At 46.5% G+C, this 26,409-nt stretch overlaps 1 protein-coding gene across 5 annotated transcripts in view; it reads left to right on the top strand.

Moving 5' to 3' along the window:
• The window catches only part of Csmd1 (CUB and Sushi multiple domains 1), a 1,515,607-nt gene that overhangs the window by 1,196,793 nt on the left and 292,405 nt on the right, over nucleotides 1-26,409 (top strand). For all 5 annotated transcript variants that reach the window (XM_087210084.1, XM_021248185.2, XM_021248184.2 and 2 more), the window contains 4 exons: nucleotides 18,666-18,848; nucleotides 19,854-20,180; nucleotides 21,079-21,273; nucleotides 24,427-24,565. In XM_087210084.1, the coding sequence (XP_087066210.1) occupies nucleotides 18,666-18,848; nucleotides 19,854-20,180; nucleotides 21,079-21,273; nucleotides 24,427-24,565 (844 nt within the window). The remainder of the gene's footprint in view (nucleotides 1-18,665; nucleotides 18,849-19,853; nucleotides 20,181-21,078; nucleotides 21,274-24,426; nucleotides 24,566-26,409) is intronic.

Here is a 26,409-nt window from a genome sequence, read left to right as displayed (position 1 = left end):
CACACAAGTCATTCTCCAAAATAGACCACATACTCACTCATAGAACATATTTAAGTAAGTGCAAAGGAATTGAAGTTATCCCCAATATATTATCAGACCCATAGGCTCATGGAATTGGAGCTCAATAGCAAAAGAAAGCACATAAACACATTGAAATTGAACAACACACTTCTGAATAAGCATGGGGTCATAGAGGAAATTAAAGAAGGAATCAGACTGTTCCTTCATTTAAATGACAATGACAGTAAAACATATCAGAATCCATGGGCCACAATGAAAGTAGACTTACAAGGGAAATTCATAGCAGTGTATACTCATTTAACCCAATTAAACAACCTGATGCTGAACCTCAAGCTTCTAGAAAAAGAAGAGCAGGATAAACCCAAAGCTCACACAAGGAAGGAAATTATAAAGATCAGAGAAGAAATCAATACAATAGAGACTAAGAGAATGATACAAAAAAGCAAGGAAGCCAAAAGTTGGTTCTTTGAAAGAATAAACAAAATTGACAAACCCTTAGCCAGCCTTATCAGGAAAAGGAAAGAAAAGGCCCAAATCCATGCAATTAGCAATGAAAACAATGAAATTACAACAGACCCAGCAGAAATCCAGAGGATCATCAATACCTACTTTAAGAACCTATAAGCCAATAAGATGGACAATGCAGAAGAAATAGACAGATTCCTAGATACATATGAATTACCAAAGTTGAACGAAGAAGACCTAAAAATTCTAAACAAGCCAATATCAATCAATGAGATTGAAAGCATATTTAAAAACTTACCAACTAAGAAAAGCTTGGGTCCTGATGGGTTCACTGCTGAATTCTACAAGACATTTAGAGAGGAACTGCTGCCACTACTGTTTAACCTCTTCAGTGAAATTGAAAAGGAAGCAATACTCCCTAATTCATTCCTGGAAGCAAGCATCACCTTCATCCCCAAAGAAGGGAAAGACCCAACCAAAAAAGAGAACTGTAGGCCAATCTCACTAATGAACATAGATGCAAAAATCGTTAATTAGACACTGGCAAATAGAATGCAGAAGATCATCAAGAAGATCATACACCCTGACCAAGTGGGATTCACCCAGGAATGCAGGGATGGTTCAACAGACACAAATCAATCAATGTAACATACTATATCAATAGAGCCAAGGACAAAAACCATATGATCATCTCAATAGATGCAGAAAAAGCATTTGACAAAATCCAACACGCATTTTTGATAAAAACCCTACAAAAAATTGGAATAGATAGTCTCTACCTCAAACTGATAAAAGCCATCTATGAAAAACCAACAGCCAATATCATACTAAATGGTCAAAAACTGAAATCCTTCACACTAAAATCAGGAACAAGACAAGGAGGTCCACTATCACCACTCCTATTCAATATAGTTTTGGAAACATTAGCCATGGCAATTAGACAAGAGAAAGAAATAAAAGGAATAAAGATAGGAAATGAAGAAGTCAAATTTTCATTATTTGCAGATGACATGACACTCTGTATAGAAGACCCCAAGAATTCCACCAGAAGTCTTCTAGACTTAACATCCAAATTCAGTGAAGTAGCTGGATACAAGGTCAACACACAAAAATCAATAGCTTTCCTCTACATGAACAACAGACTCACTGAGAGAGACATAGGGCAAACAATTCCTTTCACTATAGCATCCCAAAAACTGAAATAGCTAGGAATCAACCTAATGAAAATCAAAGACCTCTTCTGTGAAACCTATAGCACTCTGAAAAGAGAGATTGAAGATGATATCAGAAAATGGACAGACATCCCCTGCTCCTGGGTAGGAAGAATCAATCAACATAGTGAAAATGGCCATACTTCCAAACTTCTAAACTGCTATATAGATTCAATGCAATCCCAATTGAAATCCCAGCGGCATATTTCACAGACCTTGAGAAAACAATCCAAAAATTCATTTGGAACAAGAAGAGACCCGGAATAGAAAAAGCAATCCTAGATAACAGAGACATGGCAGGGGATATACATCCCCCAACTTGAACCTATACCACAAAGCTACTGTGATAAAAACAGCATGGTACTAGCAAAGAAACAGACCTGAGGACCATTTGAACAGATTAGAAGATGTAGAAACAACTCCAGACACACTCAGCCACCTCCTCTTTGACAAAGAAACCAACTACCCTCACTGGAGGAAAGATAGGGTCTTTAATAAATGGTGCTGGTAAAATTGGGTTTCAACTTGCCAAAGATTAAAACTAGACCTATTTCTTTCACCTTACACTAAACTAAAATCAAAATGGATTAAAGATCTAAATATTAAGAGAAACACTGAATGGCTGGAACAGAGGTTAGGTAGAACTCTTGAAGACATTGGTGCAGGAAAAGATTTTATGAAAAAAACCTCAGTTGCCTGTGAACTAGCACAATCAATAAGTGTGATCTCTTCCTCTTTAAAAGCTTCTGCACAGCAAGAGAAATCACCAACAGAGTGAAGACACAACCCACAATATGGGAAAAAATTTTCACCTGCTGTTCCTCAGACAAAGATCTACTATCTAAAATGTATGAAGAAGTTAAAAAAAATCAGACCTCCCAAATTTAAAGACCCAATCAAAAAATGGGCATCTGAAATGAACAGACATTTCTCAGACAGAGAAGTAGAAATAGCAAATAAACATTTGAAAAAGTGTTCAGCATCACTGGTCATTGAAAAGATACAAATGAAAACAATGCTGAGTGAGATTTCACCTCACCCCAGAAAGAATGGCTACTATCAAGAAATCAACCAATAACAAATGCTGGCAGGGCTGTGGGGAAGGAGGAACCCTGCTCCACTGCTGGTGGGAGTATAGACTGGTGCAAGCACTGTGGAAATCAGTATGGAGATACCTCAAAAAACTAGGACTCCTCCTTTTGTAAATAGGGAGGGATGGCGGGGTTGAAGGTAGGGCAGGGGAAAAGGGAAAAATAAGAACCAAGAGAGATTATGTAAAGCTGCAAATTGCCAATGATGAATGTCATTATATTGTACACCTAAAATGTACCAATAAAATTCATTTAAAAAATCATTAAAGTATGACAAATATACCTCATATCCAAAACTTCAGAACTGACCAGCCTCTTAAATAGAATTATGGATGCCTATCAGAAAGACACTTAAGTTTTTCTGGTGTCAGATGTGCGGTGAAGTTGCAAAGACAGTACACAGAGCTTTGGTCCACCTGCACCTTCCTCCCCTGTGGTCACCCTGACATTCCTGCAGCTGCTTCCTCTCAGCTCCAAGTAGCTGCTCACTGAGTGTCAGGCAGTGTCCAGCTCTCTACTGCATTGATCTGCTGTCCTCTGACCTGAATCCTGTCCAGGACCCCGCAGTGGTTTCCTCATCTTCCCTCTAGTCCCCTCTGGGATGTGTCAGGCTCTGAATCCTCCTTGGCTTCCATGACCTTGAGGACTCTGGATGGTGCCAGCAGGGTCTGCACAAGGTCCTGCACTTGGAGGTGTCTGAGTTTCCCTTGCCATAAGCCAGGGGCTGTGGGTTTCTGCAGAGCACACAGTGTCTGTACCTCTTAGTGGCTCTTAGCAGATTACTTGGGGACATAGCTGGGAATCCTCAAGATGAATGACTCGCTGACTAATACGTAGCAGTAACAGTAGCGAATAGATAGAGTCTAGAGCACATCACTCACTGCTATGGTCCCTCTGCATTTATCCTTAAAACTAGGATCCACTCTTTCCCACACACTGGAAAAATACCCACAACATGCTGGCCAGCACTGCCTGCAGAGTAAGAAGTGTGGCTGAGACTTGAGTCTTGGATTCACCTGCTTCCAGAAGGTGGCCTAAAAGCAGCAGGGAAATTCAAGTTAATTTAGGGCAGTTTTATTACTGAAGATGATTTCTGTCAATTAGCCTCAATATGCAGTAGATTTTCCTTTTTTTTAACTGAGGTGTTAGCTATTTAATAGAAACATGAGATATTTCATAGAAAGATACAGGTGAATAAATCAATATGAATCATTTATTCACTTTTCTTCCAAGTCATTTCTGCTTTTTATGTCTTTTGAGAACTAGGGTCATGAGCCGTTCAGAGGGGTCTGTTAGTTGTGGGATTTTACAGTTCTCCTACTTTTCCCATTAGGTAGGAGTACCAGGATATCCTCTCCAACACATGCAAATGCAAATGCATGTATATTTCAGTTGAAAGTCAAATAAATTTGAATATGCATGTAATTTTCTAACTTGATACCAGAAATGTGGAACAGTCATTGTTTTACTCCCTCTTGCTCTTGTGGGATTGTCCTCTGATGGGGACCCTGGTCCTGGATCTTCATTTACTCATTTTGGAAGGGAACGTGAAGATGGCTCTCTCGAAAGCATAGAGCATGGCCAAGCATCCGATGGCCCGACGCACTGGCCTGGTGGGATGGCTCCGTGGAGATGTCCACAAGACACTTAGAAATGCTTCACCCGAGAGGCAAACAGTGGAAGCTTCTGGTGATTTTAAGGACTACAGATTAGTGGATGTTTCCTTAGCAAGCCTTGATCTTGAGTGGAGTTTATCTCTTGTGTTCTGGTTGTCATCATAGGTTTAAACATGTGTACCACTGACAGAAAACCGTAACACATTTTGTACCTTGACTAGAATATTATTTACGAGATGATTATTTTCATAACTGAATTTTACTAAATATTTCTGGAAAACAAAATTGCATTGTACATACCATTCAGTTTTCCAAAAGTGCTTTACTAACTCGGCTCTTGTTTCATATCTTCGAAAAACTTCAACAATGTTGAAAAAGAAAAGTGACTAACTCCCCTGGCTCCTCGATCCATATCCTTATCTCCTTCCCTTTTGCAAAAGGTCTACCCCCTTGTTGCCTATTATCTTTATTTTGCTCTTCAATTTAACTAAAATTTAAATTAAAAAAAATTGTTACAGTAAAAGACACATTACCATCAACCCCCCTCCAACTACTCCCTGTCACTTAAAGCTTCTCCCTTTGTCCTTGCTGCTTTCTGAAGCAGCTCTGGGAGCCCCCTTTTTTGAGTGCCTCTGAGGTGGGATTAAAAGCAAGCGTGGATGCTGCTGCGGAGCGCCATCCAGTGGAAAGGTGGGCTCATAGCAACACGACAGTGTGTGCCCCTCCTCTTTTTGACTGGATTTGGCACTTTGTGGCTTCTGGCTTTTCCTAAAGTCAAAAAGAGTATGAAAGGGAAGAGCTTTGAATCAGTTTTGGACATTGAGACAGCCAGGACAGCGCACCTAAAGACGGTCATGAAAGAGGAGATGAGAACCGCTTCAGAGAGTGACGTGAGTGCCGGGTACATGTGTTCCAAGCAAGTAGGGGTATGTATGGGGCATGAATGAGAATGTGCCTTTCACTATAATAATTCAAAATGTTTTTAAACAGTCACTGTATCTTTGCCCACGTCCCCGTGCTAGAGGCCCGCCTTGCTCGGAGCTTGACCCAGCTCCACCTTCCTAGCTGGAACTGGGTGTGACTGCAAGCATGGAGCTCCCAGAGGCCGCTGTGGCCAGATGGCTGCTCTCCATGCTGCCCTGGAGGCCCCGGGAGGCCTAGAGGGTCTTGGAGGGCCCCACCTCAGCTGGGATGCAGGACCTGTGTGGATCTCAATTTCCAGCTCCAGTCTCGTCCTCTGAAGTCCAGTCAGGGTTCGAGTCAGCAGGGAAGTCAGCTAATCAGGGCAAGTGAGTTTGGCTCCCCACCAGCACTGACCAACATCTGGATAAACCCTAACTCTCACAGCGAGGTCTCTGAGGTTCAGCCTTCTGCTTCCTGGGCTGAACCTAAACAGAGTTGAGATTGGAGATGGATGCTCTGGTCTCTACCCAGAGGAGGGAGCAGCTGAAGCCAGGGGCTCTTGTGTCCACACATCTACATTTCTAGGATCCAGTGAGACGCGGTGGACACAAAGGGGAGGAGCTGACATAATTCCTGAGCAGTCTGAACCCTGACCTCACTCCCAGAAGCGCCTCATCTTTGTTTTAGTGAAACAAAGGACATTTCTGTGACAAGCAGGCACAGCGCCTTATGCACGCAGCAGAAATTTCCCCTGAACACCGTTATTAAGTGTAATTACACGTCATTTTAACAAGCAGGGACCACGGCCACAGCTCTGCTGGGCTCTGGGGCGGGGGTGACCAAGGTGGGCGTGGACACAGCTGTGTGAGGCTCTGGGTGTTTTGAGCAGGACTCTGGGCCAGGGCTCATCCTGCACAGGGGACGGAGCAGGCGCTGTCCCTGCAGGCCTGGGTGGCTGGGTTGGTCCCTTAGTGACGAAAGGAAACCGATTCCTTTCTTTGAAAGGCCAGGGAAGGGGATCTGACCGGAAAGCACCTGTTGGTACCCTTGCTCTCCCGCTGAAGTCAGGAGCAGGGGCTGGGTCAGGACCGAGGAGCAGCAGCTGCTCATGGAGATCTCCGTGAGTCCACGGTGACAGCGGGAGCTGAGGGCACAGGCGACCGAGCGAGCACGAGGTGCCTCACGGGTCTCAGGCTCCTGCTCCCGGTGTGCAGCAGGGACCGGGCCCTGGGTCTGGGTCCACCACAGCGCAGGCAGCTGGATTTCCACTGTCAGAGCCGATTTTTTTCCCCTTCTCTCCAGCACTTAGCTCTCTATTATTAAAGAAAACAAAAGTTACTGATTTCTTATCTTGAATCTAAAGAACACTTATTTTCAGAAAGAGCTGGCAAGTATAAAAAGCCACTGATGCTGGGCCCTGTGACTTTTATTTCCCAAAATGAAATATAACTTCCAACCTGGACATGGATTTGGCAAGTTTTATAATCTGACTTACTCTCCTGAAACCTGCAGGGTATGGTTCCAAGTAAGTAGATGTATTTTACGTATAAAGGAAGCAGTATTTTCATTTTCCATCTGGTATATTTTTCAATTTGTCCAGATCTTTGTCTGTGTGACAAGGGATAAAAAGTTATTGCGTTTCTTCAAAATCTCCAGAGAATGTTGAAAATTTCATATAAACACAATTTTTGCTTTTCCATAAACACATCACTGTCATTTTGAATACACAATTATTTTGCCTTTACAGAAAGTAGAAGCTGCGCTTCTCTGAAGCGGCTCCCTGGGGCTGGGAGGGCGGAGATGCAGGGTCCCACACGGCCCGGCGCCAGGGCTGGGCTCCGCTGTGCTGCTCGGGGACGCGAACTCCCACGTAGGAAGGCGGAGTTCCAGGGCCTGTTGTCCAGCGTGGTGACTAGTTAGTAGCCATGGACGAAGTGGGATTGAAAATATGGCGAAGGGTTAAACTACAAAGTAATTTGTTTCGGAGAAAGGCACATTGCTCAATTCCACCTCTGAATCTGCCTTGTGGCAAAACGCACTTCTCGCTGTTCTTGCGCCTTTGGAAGCAGTTCGGGCTGGGCTGTCTCCCTCTGGAGAGTCCTCAGGAGGCCTGACGGGGTCGGAGGTGGCCCCTGGCGTCCTCACCCAGCTTCCTCTGGGGGCCTCTCCCTTCCTCTGCTCCTCCGTCCTCCCCTCCTGCTCCTTCTCCCTCTCCAAAGTAAAAATACCGAAGAAATCTGAGCAGTTTGAAGCAAATCATGACACCGAGGCAGCCAAGACAGAGTTAACTGGAGACACGCAGAGGCCTTGGAGAGCTGCTTCAGCAGGTGGCGAGAATGATGCGATCAGTGTTCCCGGCGCCAGGGAGCTGCACAGCAATGTCTTTGACTGCGATTTGTAAACTAAATACTATATATCTAGACCACGCTTCTTATTTAGTGCTACAGAGCCATACTTGTAATTTTAATATTGTGTAGAAAAATGCAGGAGGTGATGCATGAGTTAACTAGATCCAGGCAGCCACTCAACAATACATATTTCAGAGTACGTTTTCCATGACAAATGCATACAATTTCAGTCTCTTAGTGGATAGTGATGAAACACTGTTCACTGAGAACACAGTGGAATACTGTTCTGAAGTTCATCGTGTGCGCTGGCCGTTCAGGCAGGTGCTGCAGCTGTCACAGGGCTGGCGAGCAAGGAGAGAAGGCTCAGCAGGAACAGGGACAGGCTGCCCAAAGCCCGCGTGCGTGCGGGGTGGCACGATGTGCTGGAGACCCTCGCCGCTCCTGGGCTGGGCGGACGGGAGGCGGGCGGGCGCGTGTCCCCGGAACTGGGTGGAGCTGTGAGAATGGGCCCTAGGTGCCGCAGGAAGTGGGTGCTGCCTGCGTGTGGACGGCAGGGGAGGGAGCAGTGGCCACCGAAGGGCTCCAACACACGCGCTTCGAGGATCAAGGGAACAGGTGGCCAAGAATGAAGGAGAAAGCCAGATGTGGGGTGCATGCGTGTCACCCAGCACTCTGGGAGGCTAAGTCAGCAAGACAGCAAGTTCCAGTCTAGTCCCGGCGACTTAGTGACTTACTGAGCACCTACCTCAAGAAAATAACTCTTGAGAAAGGCTGGGGCTGGGCCGGGGATTTAGCTCAGCAGTGCCACCGCCTGCCTCGAAAGTGCAAGGTCCCGAGTTCGATCCCCAGTACCCAAAAAAAAAAGGACAGAAAAAGGCTGGGGTTGTAGCTCCTTGTGAAGGCCCTGGGTGATATCCCCATGATGCCCAGTACCTCAGAAACAAGATGAAGAGAAAGAAGAGCAGAAAGAAAAGGAAGGAAACTGAAGAAGAGAGGGAAAGAGAGAAAGGCAGTGCCCAGAAGCAGTGGAGACAGGGCTGTCCTTGGATCTGCTGTTCAGGAAGGTCACTGGGCAGCGCGTAAACAAGGACGAGGTTGGAAGCAGCGAGTTGGTGGGAGTGGACACACCGAGGGTGGAAGCTGGTGGACGATAAGGAGTGGACACCAGAGCCCAGGGCAGTGTAGGAGACCTGGGGAATGTCACGGTGCATGCAGACACTTTGTATGGTGTCTTCTGTGGGCAAGAGCCGTGGGTGGCAGGACCCTTGCCTGGCCAGACCCCTCTCCTCGGTGGACCTAAAGCAGTGTTATTAGGGAGATTGTTCCAAGCTGTGGGAAAGCCAAGGCTGGGGTTCAGGTGTCGGAGAGCCATTCTAAGTGAGAGACTCCCGGATGCCCTGAAGTTGTAAAACTAGAAAAGGTGCTAGCAGTGGTCTGATGGATCTCACTCTGATTTGTCCACCTGACTCCATAAATTATTTAAGATTTTAGAGCTGGCTGGAGTCAAGCTGGGATGAGGAGGCCCTTGCAAGTGCACAGAGCACGTTTATTTACGTTTTCTTCAGTTTTTAGTTTTAATTCACGTGTTTGCGGAAAGATGACATCAGACATCATGACAGTGAGTGGCCCAGGGGCAGCAGACATTGGGCTCCGTGAGGCGGCCAGGCCGGAGGAGTCTTTGTAAACACTGGGGGCTTCTCCAAGCTGCTGCAGCAAGCGCTGTGGTCCGGGTGCCCATCAGGTGAGGCGGGTGTGGGTGTCCCGCTGCCGGTCCTCCTGACTGCGCGCGGCACAGCCTCTCTGCTCGAAGACTCCCATGCCCGCTCTCTCATCAGGAGCTGGCCCGCTGCACTGGGGTGCACTCTTCTAGTGCCTCAGTTTAACCAAAGCACCACTCCGGCCACTCTGCCTTCTAATGCAGTCCTGGCCCAAGGCCCTGCAGCCAGGACTCCAGCTGCCCACCCCGACCTGCTGTCACTGCTGTGGACCAGCAGCCCAGTGCTATGCTTCCAGGTCAGAGCCTGCCTTGCAGATGTGCTGGGCTGTTCCTGCAGAGTGGACCCATGTGCTTGGATAAAATGCATCATTTCACAAAGAGAGGGGTTAAAAGTGCCCACAGGCTGCGATGGGGCGGACACTGCAGCGGTGACCCAGGGATGCTGCTGTGGACAGAGGCGGGTTTCTCTTCTAGATGGGATCCGGGCCTCTTTAATGCACAGATGATTATATCATCTGCTGCCCAAATGTTGGGCCCGATGGTAGAGCAAAGTTGAAAGGAATAACCCTAGCACAATGTTTGGATTATGCATAGCTAAGTGCCTGTTTCAGTCAGAAAGTAATCTTAGTAAAGCAAGCTCAGGATATTTATCGTAAATGTAAAAGCCAGAGGATGTTTTTCTTTGTTAATTTTTATTAGTACCCAAAATATAAATAAATTAGGGGTAATGTTTTTCTTTAGTATGCTTAGTAAACATTTAATAACATATTTAATAGATAAAGCAAACATTCAAAACTATGTTGGTAAACAAAATCACACGTGTAATACAGACCTTAGTGAATGAAAATGAACACATATTACCTATCTTAGAAGATGTATCTGCTTTAGTAAACATGTAACACCTGTCTTGGGAAATAAAGGTAAAGGTTCAATAGCTATCTTAGTAAAGTAGATAAAAGTAAGCATGAACTATCTATCTTCATGAAAAATTAAAATGAGCCGCCTATCCTATTAGAGTTAAAGTGAGCTGTTTCCCAGCTTCCGGTCAGAGGTGTTCACCGCTGCTAGGGCTGCTGCAGCGCCACCTGTTGGCTGCACGGAGGAAGCCCTCATTCCCGCGCAGCGAATGTCCGCTGGGTGGCAAGGGGGCAAGGGGCGGCAGGCGCCCGCTTAGAGGCCTGCTCTCTAGTTTCTAACATCCAGCCTGGCTTTTCTCCGTAACATGCAGCTCTCTCTTCCCTACATCCCAGCATCCACATGTGCTTCCAAGCTGGGAAAATACAAATGCCTCGGAAGTGACGACTTTGCTGGCCCCTTGGAAAGTGTCCCCAAGTCTGGAAGGAGGTGTCTCAGGGGCCCGGGTTCTTAGAGCGGGAATGACACGGAGTAAAGACGCGACGCTGTGTGTTTATGGGGCTCCCAAGCATGCCCTTCTTGGTTTTCTAATCTTGTGTTTTTACCTACCCATGCTGAACTTGGTCTAGTTCTAAAACCGCATTTTCCTTATCATTATTTAACTCCCAATATTTTCTGACAAGAAATAAAAATATATTTTTATTTTTTCTAAAAGGCAAACACAAATAGCAAAGTATCTAATCACGGTGTTGACTAATCAATGCCAAAGTATTGGCATAGTTTTATATTGGAAAGAAGGTTTTGTTTCTATGGGAAGAATATTTTCCGTAGAAATTAAATTTCATTTCTAATTTCACCAACACTCTGGCAGATTTGAGCACTGGTAATGTGATACCATTTTAAAGATGACAGACAGAGACCACTGCTGACTGTTTCTGCTGGGCCCGGGAAGCTTTGGCCTTGCTTTGCAGATCTGCAGGAGGCAGAAGGGCCAGCGGTGGCCACAGGACAAAGGGATGTAGGGAAGTCACTGGATGGGGCTCAGGAAAAGGTTTTGGTTTTGTTTCCTTGCGGAGTTGGGCACTGAACCCAAGGCCTGGCCCACGGTCAGCAAGCAAGCTACCAAGAGGCCACACCCCAGCCCACGTTAGCAACAACATATAACGTGGGAGGCTGAAATGCATGTTACAAAATGAGAGAAGCCCACCTGATACGCCCATGGGCTGCGTGTTCCCACTGTGGCATTTTGGCAAAGACAACTCTATGGAGACAGTGGAAAAATCAGAGGTTACAAAGGATGGGAGGGAGCAGGAGAAGTGTGCAGAGGGTGTGCAGGGCAGGGAGCCTGCATCTGCAGGAAGGGACCACGCCAGATGCACAGCACCAGGCAGCCCTGACGTTCACAGCCCCTCACCAAGGGTGCAGAGACCGCTGACTGCACCTTCCATTCTCTCCAGGAGCCCTGCTCCTCTGGACCTGCCCAGTGGAGAAAACCAGTATTCACATGAAAATGCACATTTAAGTGTTTGCTGTTTACTGTTTTTTGACATTCACAGATGTCAAAACTTGGAAGCACTAAGATGTTCCTCTGTAGATGAATCAGTAGATGTAGTCAGGGTGTGCAGAGGAATAGTTTAATACAGGACACATATTTATAGGATTATTTTATAATATTCACCCAAAAGTCAAATGCAGAGGAGTGTAAGAGATTCAGCTATGCACTAGCAAACCAAAGAATCCAGCCCAGGGCCTAGATCGCACAGCAATGTTCTGCACAAGTCCATATCAAAGATCTGCACCCAGAAGGCCCAAAGGCCAGTGGTGGAAACCAGAAAGCCTGCACCAGCAGGGTGGAGGTCCTTTGCCACCAGGCCGAGGTAGCTGCACTGGAGCCAGGAACCGATGCTTATGGTGAAGATCAGAGCTCCCCTGACAAGAACAGCAGCCATTCCCAGCAACAGTGAAGCCCCAGGCTCCTCTTCCGATGGATGACAGCCAAGTTTGCAGCAGGAAAACCAATCATAGCAAACTTCTCCAAGAAAATCAACAGGCCACGATCTTCCCCTCTAGTTCTCTCTTTATGGCTATTGGCAACAGTCCTCAGGTGGGTCTTCCATGCCCAGGCCATGCTGATTCAGTTCAGCTGGACATTACAAGTTGACCATTAGTTAATACACCACAATAGATAAATGTGGGGCATCAAGGCCAGGAAACTGGATTCCCCTCTAAGAGAATGAGCTGTAGCCAAGAAGGGACACAGGAAGGTCAGGTGCACATTAACCAGTGAGAGAAGCTGGTCTAAGAAGGCCGCTGCTTCAGGGTTCCGGGACATTCTGAGAACAGCAGGGTTATGGACCATGCAGGAGATGAGAGGCTGCCAGGCCGGGCAGCAGAAGAGCTGGGCAGGGGAAGCACAGATGGAGGCAGGGTGGAAATGCTGCACATGGTGCCAGGGCGGTGGGCAGAAGGCGCTGTCTGTCTGTCCAGACTTGAAGCCTGTGGAGCCCCACGTGGAGCCCTGAATCAACTGTAGACTCTGAGCAGTGATGCAGGTCCACATAAGCTCAGCTGGTGAATGAGTCTGCTCATGGGATGCTAGTAAGGGAAAAGCTGGCCTCTGTTCTTTCTGCTCAATTTTATTGCAAACCTAAGACTGTCTTAAAATAATCAGAGTTATAATAAGTAAAAGAAATCTGGGGAAATAAATATGCAAATTATGAAAGAAAAAGAGGTTTATGAGGTGTGACTGAAAAGTATGGTAAGTGATTAAATTTCTAAAAAATGTACTACAGTAGAAGGCACACTGCCGTGAGTCTCCCTCAGATATCTCCTTGCTTCCAACACACTCATCCCATCCTCTCACCACTTTCTGCAGCAGCTCTGGAGTCCTCTTTTGCAGGACTCTTTAGTTGTGCTGTCCCCGCTGCCTTGATGTCCTGAATCGATTCAAAATGTTAAGTGAACACAGTCTTTTGGATGTTGGGGAGGAGCCAGAAGCCGCAGGGTGCCAGGTCTGATGAATAAGGTGGATGAGGGCGCAGCATCATGTTTTCATGAGCTGCCTTTCCTCTGGACGGCACTCAGCAGCAGACACCCCATTTTGATCAGACTTCAGAAAGACTTCGCCCTCTGGGGGATGTGGACCCACTTTCTTCCTGCTTTGTGCACAGCTGCATCCCTCGGCTCTGAGTAGGTGAGGTCAGGGCAGCAGAAGGACAGGGAAACCAGGCACCTGCTGTCCCGCACTCTTCTACCTGACTTCTCCTTATGCAGGGAAAACAAACGCTCATTTCTTTCAGTCAGTGTTCTTAGATATTTGTGTTATTTGACACACAGCTGAAGGCAATTCTGATACCTTTAGGAGAAAAAAATTCAGGACTTTTAGTGACATACGTGTGAGCAGAAAGGAACTGCTTAGCTTATGGGAACACTTAGCTGTTTCCTGCTAGTGTACATCACTGGTGCTTTGATTTCATACTTCGAAAGGTCCATTCATTCCTGCATGATTATTTCTGAGTGAAAATGTATAATAAATTCATTTTGGTGTCTCTCAATTTGCGTAAATCTCTGCTTTGGTCCAAATTAGGGCCTATAATGGGGAAAGTACTCGGGCTTTGCCTTCAGTGCCACCCACGCTCTGTGTGTGTAGATACTAGTATTCACATGATCCAGGGAAAGGGTTAAACTTGGCTCGGCTGCCACGGCCCCATGCAGCGTGCCCATGGCTCATGCCCTGTGCTCGTGGCAGGGCTGCGCTGGGAGCCCAGGTTCCCCTCTCCCAGAGGGGGAGGGTGCTGCTCCCCTCCTTCCCCGGCTCTGCCACAGCTCCGACCTGAGTTAGGTTCTGCTTTGTTCGAAGCCCTTTGTCCCCTCCTCTTTAGGACTCTTCTTGCAGTCCATCAGAAAGCACTAGAGCGGGGACCCCCCAGCACCGCTGGGCAGAAGTGATACCCGGCACCTCCTGTGTGCAGACGTGGAGTCCATGCATCTACAGAGTGCAGAGGCCATGGCTGGAGAGGAGTCTGTTTAACTTCGGAAATAAAAATATTTTTAAGCACATAGCTAAAAATCTCATTCTGAGTTCCCAACCAAGGGGAGGGAACAGAATGCAGAGATGTCTCAGGAGCGTCCCATGCCTCGTTCTGCCTCTGTGGCTGCAGCTGGGAGCAGTGCCCAAGTGGAGGGGGCTCCTCCCGTCACCCTGAGCCCCAGAGCCACGGAAAGAAAGCTGCACCAGAGTCGAAGGGACCTGGAGAAGACTTCCTCCTGCACAAGCCAGGGCCGCGTAGCTTCCATGGAGCCCGGTGACCGCCCTGACGCTGCCTCCCCAGGTGAAGCCCCTGCCAGCGGCCCACACGCTGTGTCTGGCCAGGGGCTTCTAGAATCCAAGACCAGTGGCGATGTCTGTGTGACTGCTGTTCCTCCAGGCCAAGCATTTTCCATGACCCACAGGACAAGGGCTAGGCAGCACCGTGCAGAGATTCTGAGTACTGAATCTTATTATTCTTCAGCTGTGTACTTTTGCTTATGCTTAGTGTCCATTCCATTTCTTCCGGAAGACCACTGTCCCACCTGCAGCTTGGGAGAGTGCATCGCTGTCGATTCCGATTACGGGAACACAGGCGTCTCCACGAATACCACGCCTGTCCTGGTGCCTGTGCCACAAGGGGCTCCTCCAGGTCGGAGAGGACCAAGGAGAATGATAAGCCTAAGCTTCAGAGTTGATGCGTGAATGACCTGGGACTTGGCCCTGAGTTCGGGATGCCCCGATATCCTCTCCTCTAGAACACGCAGCTGAAAGACACATAACAAAAGCTGATGGAAGTTAGTCTTCATGATCACTTGTTGAGGATTGAAGTTCCTCACAAAGCAGAAGCTCAATTTCACAGAAAATGCATGTACATTTTATTTTATGATGGCATGTACTTTCTCCCCTGTTTTTTGTAGGATGGTGTTACAGTGCATGGGGAAATGACTGATAATTTATCTGGTCCATACAGCGGTTACAGCAGGAGGGAAGAGTGAAGCCCAGTCCTCACCATGTTCTGCAGACTCTGCCTCCTCTGCTTCCTCAGGTCCATGACCAGTTGCTCATTCTCAAGCCTCCCTTCTGTCCCTCAGTCCCAGGGCATGGCCATCCTGGGCCTTCTCCCTGCTTTTCAACATGCCATGCACCTTCCCTGTGCACACTTGTTTCTGCTGCTTTTGTGTGCTGCCCACAGAATGCTCTCCTCTCCTGTGCACAGGGCTGCCATCCTCTCCATCCACGCCTCTGGCAAGGTTTGGAGCTCTTGGAAGCTTCCGAGGTGCCCGCCCACCTTGCGGTCCCCACACTGTCTGCTCCCTGCCAGCCTGCTCTCGGGCCCTTCAAGGCACCCTGTGGATTTTCTGTTTTCTGCTGCCTGTGCCAATCCACAAGCTCCTCCAGGGCAGTGGCTTGGCCTGTGCCATTATTTCTTAGACCCTGCAGCTACAACAAATCAGCAGTATTCAAAAATACTTGTTAGTCAGTTTAACATCTTCTGCTATGGCTAGGAACTCTTGAGGGTAAAAGTGCAGCCTGTGTACCAGCTGGAGTCCACATGTGCCCACCTGGCCAGACATCGCAGAAGTGCTCTTTAAACAGCCAGCAGCACCCATGTCCACTTTGTGCAAAGTACTAAGTACAGAGAAGGTACAGCTCAGTCCCCATGTGGAAGACTTACCATGCAGTGCAGGGGGAAGACAGGTTCCCAGCTGAAATCAATCCAGGCTGAATTACTGCTGATGTCTTCTAAAGTAGTTACCTGTGAACGCTAGAGAAGAGAGCAAGGCAAAACCCACCTTGGCACTGGGGATTTGCAGACTTTGCATGGAGGGATGACCTGAAAGGCGAGGGGAACAGTGTCTCAGCTGAAGAGGCAGAGAACAGAGCCAGAGCGAATGCTGCAGCGTGAGGTCCAGGGAATGTCCTGCTCCCGGTGTGACGAGGCTGGAAGAGCTTGGGGGGGTGGGCAGGGAGCAGCAGAGGTTGCAGACATGAGAAGCATGGAAAATACGTGTTCATTGCTTTGAATTCTCTCCAAGGGGTGCCTGCCGAGTAGGTCTACCTGCAGGTGCATGGGTGGGAGATGGCTGGGCACTTTCTGGAGGATCAGCCAGAAGATAAAAAAGTGAGAGACAAAAAGCACAGCAGCCCCAATGTGAGAACACACGGAGAAGCACATGACAGCCAGAGACACAGAGCAGGATACTCAGCCTTGCGAAGGAGTTGGAGGGGCCTAGGCATCACCCAGGAGTGTGCATTCACAGGAGCTTCTCCTGCTGCCTGTGGAGGTCTTCATGGCACCAAGGAGGCGCAGCAGGAGGAGGACAGCACAGTCCCCAGCCAGCCACCAAGCCGGAAGGGAAGCAACATGCAGCAAGAGGAGCAGCATGGTTGCATGGATGGGAGGTTTAGATGTATTTGAGTAAAATTGCCCTTTGTAAATAAAAACAACTTGCCACGAACTCTACACGCTCATTCAGTTTATCTTAAAATTTTTAATAGCATTTCTCAGAAACTTTCCCACCTGCCAAGCTCTCTCTGCTGCCTGAGTGCAGGGTTCCAGTGGTGGGTCTTCTGGTGTCAGGTCCGATGCCCCATCCATTTGCCCAAACAGAGCCCCTCCTGAGAGCCCTAGGGAGGGTGCTCGCAGCTGAGTGCCTACTTGCTAGCCTACTACTTTGATGTGCATGTGTCCTAAAGCTGCTTGGTCAGCTATATCAAGAGGATAAATAGTGAATCCACTTATTCTTTTTATTATATAAGCATTTATAGGGCATAGTATGAAGTACCAAAGAAAAGAAAAATGCATTAAAGATGAATGCTATGTATAAATTGTCATTCTAATAGAGTATGTTGATAATGCACTGTAAGAATACCATTCAAAATAAATACTTCATAAAATCCAAGAATTGATGTGAAAAATTCAAAGTGGAAACTACTTTGGAAACTTCAAAGGTAATCAGCAATGATAAAGTATCTCAGTAGGGTCATCAGGGAGACCCCCGTGGACGTCTACTCAGATATTCCCAGTCGCCAAAAAAACAGTATCAGGAGAGGAGAGGAAGTAATTCCAACCTGGTGTCTCCACTAGGCCCTTCGTTCTCAAATCCTCTCAGGAGAAAGGGCATTTTGACAAGGCTACCTTCCTCTAGGGTCTTCTGTCCTTTAATTGCTTACAGACTCTGCTGTTTGTTTCCAAGGAAGCATGGCCTGGCCATGGCTGACCTTGTTCCAGCAGGTGTGGGAGGGGCGGGTGCTGCTCCTGGATTGCCTGAGGCCCTGCTCATTCACCACCCAGTCACTCCTGCAGAGAATGGGTGCAGTAGAGGCAGACATTTCTGCTGCATCGTAGGACTCTCCAGTGGGATGGCTGAAATCTGGGCATATTTTGTGCCCCCAAATTTGGGGCAAGTGTTGGTCAAAATATAAAATGTCCCCAAAAGGCTCTCCCAAATGAAATGTCCCTGCCATTACTGAGGAATCGCTTCACACTCCTACGGTGGAAGAAGGCAGCTGTGTGCACTGCATACAGCTGCTGGTCCTTCCTGGACACCCCGCTGGGACCCCATGATGTTTCTGTGCCCCTCCACGTCCATGTCCTAACTGCTTTCTCTCCTTGTCCGAATCATGTCCACTGCCTCCTTTCTTATGTTCCAGTGTGGAATTTGAGCCCAGAGAGAGCAAAGATTGTGCTCAATTTGCAAACCCCATTACCTAAGAGACAGCCTACAATCAGCTGACTCTCAAAGGGATTTTTTAAATGAATAAGCAAATAACATATTTTAGTGAATGTGTTCTTTGTTGCTAAAATGTGAGACAGAAGCAAGTCTGCAGCGGGCTTGTAAGTGTGGTACATTTGCATCCATATTTCATAACAGTGATGTTTAATAGAAAGGGGTTTATTTCTGCACATTTTCTTTTTATCTGAAAACCAGAGCATATTTATTCATCTTCAAATAGATTATTTTGACCTACAAGTTTTGTGTCATGAACGTGTGCCAACTCCCCATGATTAATGTAATCATGTACTGCCAACAGGTAGTAATAAAAATAAAAATTAAAAAACAGAAGGAAAAGTCTTAAGACAAAATCGGTGTTGACATCACAGTAGCAGCTGGGGGAGAGCAAAGGCTGACAGTGGTAAGGATGCGCGTCTAACACGCTCAGCATTTGTGTTGTCAGCACCTCTGTGGAGCCCTTTATGTGATTAAATAAATCAAATGCCTTCTATCAGGTTCAAATTACAATTTCATTCTGGCCTTTGTAATTAAATGTTACACAAACTCAGTATCTTTTTGAAACCGCTGATGTAATGGATGTTTAGACTTTCAGGAAGAAGCTGTGAACTCGTGACTTAATAGTGCCCGTTGTGCATGTATTTAATGGTTCATTTGTTTTTTCCCATTTTCAGAAATCGAAAAGGGCGGGTGCGGTGACCCCGGAGTCCCTGCCTATGGGAAGAGGACGGGCAGCAGTTTCCTCCACGGGGACACGCTCACCTTCGAGTGCCAGGCCGCTTTCGAGCTGGTGGGCGAGAGGGTCATCACGTGCCAGCAGAACAACCAGTGGTCAGGCAACAAGCCCAGCTGCGTGTGTGAGTGCCCGCGGCGGGAACAGCCGGGGCGTTCAGGCCCCAGATGGGGCGGGCCAGGCGTCCTCCAGCCCCACCTCCTGCTCCCTAAACTCAACCTCGCTCCAGCCTGTTAGATAAGGAGCAGCTCAGAGTGTTCTGCTAGACAGGACAGGACACACATCACTTCCTCTTCAGGAGCCTCCGATGCACTTTCGGGTCAGATTCCCACACAGTCCTGGCAATGCTGTGGCTTCCTGCAGGCTTCAGCATGAGCACAGGGCCCGGCAACCAGCAGCAGTGAGGGTTTGCAATGAAATCTCTTTCTCTTGAAGCGCAGGAAAGACGTCACAGCCAGTTTGCAAAGGCTTTTAAAAATTTTAAATGAATATAGCAGGGGTAGAAAGCATGTATGAAATCATATACAATAAGGAGCAAAATCGCACCCTAAATAAAGCCCAGTACTAGCTCCCTGCAAAAAAATGCATGTATGTTTCAGAAGTTTGTGTGCTAAAGAATAAATTTTTCAGGAGATTTGTAAGTTATTAAACTAGAACATGATCTGATTTTCTCTGCTTTATTATTATTCTTTTTCTCGCAAATAGGAAATATAAATAACATGAAAAATGTACTTTAAAGGGAAATACAAGGTAATGAGTTACCACAGAAGAGCAAGCTGAATTGTTCCTATGACTCAAATGCATGATTATATTATCAGCACTCCTCTGGGAACGGAAGTTGTAGCTAGAAATTATGATAATCAGCACACATTTTTAGCCAATTTGTTACAAAAATTGAAAAAAAAATCAAAACCCATGCCCAAGTATTAACAAGCTCTGGTTGTGCTGAGTTAGCAAGTGGAGCATTTTATGTACAAGGCAGGAGAGGGGATACTGTCCCAGGGTCACCTGCTTTAGGGTGGTTGGCCCGTGGGGGCGCCCACAGGTGACCTCCCTGTCTCAGGGCCATGTCCCTCTGCAGTGCTCAGGTCTGTGCCACCCTGCGTGATGCTGTTTCCCTTTTCCACAGTCTCCTGTTTCTTCAACTTCACGGCGTCCTCCGGCATCATCCTCTCACCGAATTACCCAGAGGAGTACGGCAACAACATGAACTGCGTCTGGCTGATTATCTCAGAACCAGGAAGCAGGATTCACCTCATCTTCAATGATTTTGATGTGGAGCCGCAGTTTGACTTCCTTGCAATCAAAGATGACGGGATTTCTGACATAACTGTCCTTGGCACGTTTTCCGGTAACGAAGTGCCTGCCCAGCTGGCCAGCAGCGGGCACATAGTGCGCCTGGAATTCCAGTCTGATCACTCCACCACCGGCAGAGGATTCAACATCACCTACACCAGTAAGTGGCTCAGGGACCCCTTCTTGGCCATGCGGCTGGGGTTCCAGGGCTGAGGACTTGTGTGCTCAATCGTTATAGACGTGATAGGAGTAGCAAACTTATCCAGCATTATCTGGATAACCAGTGTGTGTGTGTGTGTGTGTGTGTGTGTGTGTTTCTGCCAGTGTTGAAGAACAAAACGATGTCCTACTTGCTTTCATAAATCCTTAAACAAGGTGGTGGTCTATCAGCACCTACCTTGTATACAACATTGACATGAAGAAAGGCTAGAAAATAATAGTGCAATTTCTATTTTTATCTATGTTAGTTAGATGTTTTAAGTTAGAGTCTTGCACACCTCTGTAGATGGGGACTGGATATGTTTTTTCTCTTTCCATCCAGCCATCCTTCCTTGCATCTACCTGTCCTCCTTCCTTCTAGCTACCCAAACACTTGTCCATTTTTCCATCCCTCTTCCCTTTTAGCTTTTCATCCATCCATCTCTGCATCCTTCCTCCTAATCATTTGTCCATCCATCTATCCTTCCTCCCTTCCTTCCTCTTTCATCCTCTGACTGTCCATCTGTAAATAGTGTAGTAAAAATGACTGAAGTGTTAAAGATCAAGAACCAGTGATTGTAATACTAGCTCTTAGAGATACATAGTGAATTTTGATAAGACCATAAACTTCTGTATGCCTTAATTTCCTCATTGTCCAAATGGATTTTATTTAAGAACATGTATTTAAAAGCAATTAAAGGTAGTAAAGTAATTATTTACCTATTTATGTATTTGTTTTATAATATATAACTGAAATTTGGAGAAATAATGGCTATATGAGTCATTCTGCTCCTTTCTTTTTAATGCACTTAATTGATGATCAGCCTCTTTATTCTACAGTTTTCTCTTTTCCTTTTCAGCATTTGGGCAAAATGAATGTCATGACCCAGGCATCCCTATAAACGGGCGGCGTTTTGGCGACAGGTTCCTCCTTGGGAGCTCAGTTTCCTTCCACTGTGATGACGGATTTGTGAAGACCCAGGGCTCAGAGTCCATCAGCTGCATCTTGCAGGACGGGAATGTGGTGTGGAGCTCCAACGTGCCTCGCTGCGAAGGTGGGCCCTGGCGTCTGTCGTACTCCCCTTGGACATCCTGCCTGTGCCTCCCAGCAGGCAAACCACGCCACTTCCTGGCCTCCCCAAGGCAGCCAGAGCGCTTCAGACAAGAGAAGTGTATTCTGGCAGTTGGGCGGGGCGGCTGGAATTCTGAGGTCCAGGCTGGGGCTAAGCTGGTTCCTCCCACCAACTCTGAGGAGTGGGCTGCAAAATAAATAAATAAATAGTTGTATATGCACACAAAGCATTATCATGAAGGAGAACAGATGGCAAAGCACAGGTGAAGTAAGCTCGAAGTTGAAAACATAAATATATTAGATCTCAGGATAATAATTTTTAAAAACCTGAAAGGAATGTTCATACCAAAATGCTAATCATGTTACTGGGAATTTTTTTTCCCTCTTATTTTTTTTCTATTTTCTCAGTTGTCTAAAGTCAACATGGGTTTCTTGTTAACGAGTAAATAGAAGAGAAATGTTTATGTTGGGGCTTGTCTCCTACCTGGAATGCGCAACCCAGTCAGCACCAAACCCAGGGTCTCAGGAGGTTGTGGCAGAGCCAGATCTCAGTGTGGAGATGGCAGACCCTGAGGTCCTGTCTCAGGCCCCCTAAAGCAAGCTGTGCATCCTTGTTTCAAGGAAACGCTTCCATCAAGGCCTTCAGAAAGATGTCCTACTTCCTCTCATAGACCCTCAGAGCAAACTGGTGATGTGTCAGCGCCTGCCTTGGGTACAGAATTGACACAAAAAAGGGCAAGAAAATAGTAGTGGTATTTTTATTTTTATCTATGTTAATAACATGTTGTAAATGTATAATTTGTATTTTTTACATTTTATGAAATGCTAATGAATGGGACAATTTTAATCCTTTATCCATAAGTAAATATACACACAAGGTGTGCTCAGGTGAACCTGTCAGTCGTGGGGCAGAGTAATCCTGTCTGCACACAGTGCTCCAGCCGAGCACATCACTGTGGACTCCGAAGCATGAACGATTTCATGAGAAACATGCTCCAAGTAAACAGTCCTCTGCTCTCTGCTCTGCCAAGCTGCCCTTCCCTGGTACCAAACTGTTTACGGAGCGTTAGGAGTTGTACAGGAAAGGACCTTGGACAGTGCCAGGGATGTAAAACCGGAAGTCGGGAGGGGAAAGATCTCACAGCACTGACCAGAAGAGCCCCACCCACCCAGGGGAAGTTACACACAAAGTCCAGCTGTAGGCTGACCCTAATGGAAGGGAAACCCACAGCAGAGAAGAATTACTGGTGAGAGACTGTGACAGATTTTTTGGCCTCAGAAACTCCATAGCTGTGTGCAGATGAGTTTCAGAGAGATTGGTAGATGCACTTTGATGTTGACTAGCTGGACGCCCAGAGGAGGGGTCTGGTGCAGGGAAACAGGAGCCCAACTCCAGAGCTGCATGAACAGAGCCGGTAGCTTTCTTGCCACTTTCTGAAGCAGTTCCGGAAGACTTCTTTCATGAGTGTCTTTATGAGTGTGATAAAAAATACACGGTGAATGGTGCAGCTGAGTACCTCCAAGGGACAGGCAGGCCATAAAAATATGATGCTGTGTCCTCATTCACTTTCTTCACCTGATCCAGCACTGGGTGAATTCTGGCTCTTCCTCAGAATCAAAATGAACCTGCAGAGTAAACATTTTGGATTGACTCAGGACGCTGAGGCGGCCAGAACAGTGCAACTAAAGACACTCATGAGAAGGGACTTCCGGAGCTGCTGCAGGAAGTGGCAACATCGAAGGGGTACTTGTGTTCTAAGTATGGAAGAGTATCTTCAGGGGGATAAGGACAATGTATGTATCTTATACTGACATTTTAAAAAAATGTAAACCTTCACTGTGATTTTTGATCACCTAGGGTATAAAGAGCCGCATTTCCCTTACAGAGCACAATTATGATTTTTTTCCAGTATCACTTTTTAAAATCAGTTACACAGTTGGCCACAAAGTGAACCTTCAGAAATCAAAATAAATGCAGGCCACAGCACTGGCCATATTCTGAGTAAAATACAAATGTATAATACAAACAGCATCACAGCAAATAGCTGGAAAAATGTCAAAAGTCCACCCTAATTAATTCAAGAAATTCTCACCACAAATCCTACAATACCTGCAACCCACGCAGGGGAGAATTTTTTTTCTATTAAAAATCATATCTACAGAAAACAAAACCAAAAACAAGGAAATTTAATAGGAAGGTTAAGTAATAAGGGAACTTAATAGGAAGGTTAAAAGGTAGAAAAGAAATCAGTAATAATCTAGAATAGTACACTAACAAATTAAATGTTAGAAACAACAGTTCAAAGCAATTGTGAGTTTTTTACCAATAAAAGACAAACCCTGCATGATTTTATTAAAAGGAACTAGAAGTACTACTCAGCCATAAAGAAAGATAAACTAGAGACATTTATAGCTAAATGGATGCACATTGAGGCCATCCTCTGAAGTGAAATAAACAGGACACACATGTGTAAACACCGAATAGTTCCTCTAATGTGAGAAACTGAAAGTGTGAATAAGGATTAAAATAAATGTACTGTATACCTAAAATGTACCAATAAAAGAATTCAAGAAAGAAAAAAAAAGGAACTAGGAGAAAAGAAAGTTACACCACTTTTAGGAATGTAAATGAGAAAGGGCCATTATTAGAAAAGAATAATATAATGTTACCTAAAAAATATGTCTCGGTAATGCAAGATTTTGGTTGAAATGTGGTGTTCGTTCTGGCAGAGTCGGGGGGATGCCGCGTGGTCCTGGGCTTAGATTGGGGGTCTCCTCTCCGCTCCCTCCCAACAGGACCGCCCTTCGCAGCCTCTCACCTGCTCCCCTTCTCCGACCCAGCTCTAAAAACACCCAGCCTTAAAAATAGAAAATTTCCCATGAGGGAGAAATAATTGTGCGTGGATATATTTTCACAATTGTTCATCTCCTAGCAAGACATAAAACACCAAAAAGTGGAAAGTGGCACAGGGAACAGCCGAGAAAGCCTGGGGGATTGCTTTGGGCAGAGACGGTGCCACAGAGGAGCTGGCCGTGCCCCTCCTCGCATGTGGAGAACCTCAGGGCTAGCAAAGCGCACAGGTGCGGCCTCGTGCATGTTCTCGTCCACTGACCCTCGTGCTGTGTCTTCCCTTAGCCCCGTGCGGAGGACACCTGACAGCTTCCGGTGGGGTCATTTTGCCTCCTGGGTGGCCAGGCTATTACAAAGATTCTTTAAACTGTGAATGGATCATTGAAGCAAAACCAGGACATTCCATCAAAATAACCTTTGACAGGTAAGGTCCAGCCTTTTCTTCCTTCGCGTGGGCCTGAGGACCCAGGTCTGCCCGTGTTAGCAGTGAGTGGGTCTTTCATCTCAGAAGGGTCTCGGAGGGTCCCTGAATGAGAGAGAGGCTGTGATTGGCCAGTCCTGTCCAGATGTCTCCCGCTGGCTTGCATCCCTGCTGCTGGGAGGAAGGGTCCGGGTGACCCCTTCCCAGCTGGCTCTGGTCCCTCCTGGATTTGGGACCTGCTGTGGCACACCCTCTGCCAGTGCTTCATGGCCCTGGGAAACAGCTCCCTGCTGCCAGTCCTGTCCCTGCCTCTGTGGCAGCACAGGAAAGACCTCTCGGGCCCAGGTGACAGTGCTGAGTACCTGGTGGTGGCTGACGATTGCAGAGTTGGCCACCAGGCAAGTGCAGCAGGTTCATTGTCTGTGAATTCCCTAGAGCAGCACAACACAGGGACACTGGGGCTCAGCTTGCTGGCAGTGTACTTGACAACCTGCAAAGTGAGCGTGCTTCCTGAGCTCTGTGGGATAAGATGTTTTCCCATTTTGGTTAACATTGAAATCGATTTTGTGATTAAAAGCTAAAAATGGTTTGGAATGAGCCATATGGTTTGAAACCTAAAGAAGCAACTTCAGTAAAAGGCCTGAACTCTGATTTCAGAATCACGTTGGGCTTTTCTGAAGAGGCCCTGTTCTTTGGCAAAATCATATTCTGAGTCTTCATATTCAGAATATTATAGTATCTCAAGATAGATGCACATTATTATATTACATCTTTTTTGTTCTTTAATAATTTCCTAAAAAACAGAGATAGCCATATGAGAAAGATATTTTTAGTAGAAGTCATGTTATCTTTAGTAATCAGTTTTATTTGAAATTATTATTCATATTATTACTAATATTTGTTGGATGATAATAGTCTCAAGCATGATAATCCATAAAAACCAGGTGAAATTTTTGATTGATTCGTGTGTGCTAGAGAATGGAATCCTGAAAGTAATATTTACCATTTGAAAAAAACTAACTCTATAAGCATTCAGTAAACTAAATTTTGTTTCCTATTAATTCTTCCTCTTTCTAATATTTCTGACATTCTCAGTTGGCAGAATCTATTCTCAGTTGCCTGAAAAGCTATACTTGTTTAAGTTTTGCCTCTCTGGTCTTCACAGTGTAATTTCAGTGCAGTAGCTTGCAAAATCCTGGGCATTGGTGATTTTTCCCCAGATGCAGCACCCAGCCCTTTGGAGATGAGTGTGGGGGTCCAGTGACTATGGGCTCCCAGGGGCAGGGCCAGGCAAAGCCCCAGGAAGGGTGTGTGTGCCATAGACCCTTAAACCCAGGCAAGGGTATGGGCTGTCCTGTGTGCACATCATGGGGCACCTTCGGGCTTTCTATTCCAGAGACCACACAGCTGGTGGATGCACGCTAACCAGGGCTAGCTGCCACTTGCATAGAAAACTTTAGTGTGAATGGGTGACGTGCATGGTTTTTATCTTTATTCAGACTCCTGGAAACTTAACTTAAGCATGTGGGAAACGTGATGCCATTAGAACAAGGTTTAACACAGTAGAAGACAGAGCTGGCCCAGGACCCGCCGTCCCAGACCCCAGTGCCCTGGCCTGTGTGACACAGCAGTTGTGTGAATTCCTCTCTGAGGAGCAGTGAGCTTCACAAACCAGGCTTTGAGGTGCGAGCACGTGGCACTGCTGTGCGTGTGGGCTGAGGAGCACATGCAAGCTAACGATAGTCAGGCAGCACCTTTGGCCTTACTCCTGCCTCTGTTGATAATGAAACTTCGGGGCCATGAGGACGAGACAGCTTTCTGTCCCCAGTTCTGCAGTCCTCCGTCAG

The sequence above is a fragment of the Heterocephalus glaber genome, unplaced genomic scaffold (assembly GCF_053883595.1).
Source record: "Heterocephalus glaber isolate CG9 unplaced genomic scaffold, H.glaber_assembly_v1.0 deba00001104, whole genome shotgun sequence".
Classification (NCBI taxonomy): Eukaryota; Metazoa; Chordata; class Mammalia; order Rodentia; family Bathyergidae; genus Heterocephalus; species Heterocephalus glaber.
This window is presented reverse-complemented; position numbering and strand designations above follow the sequence as displayed.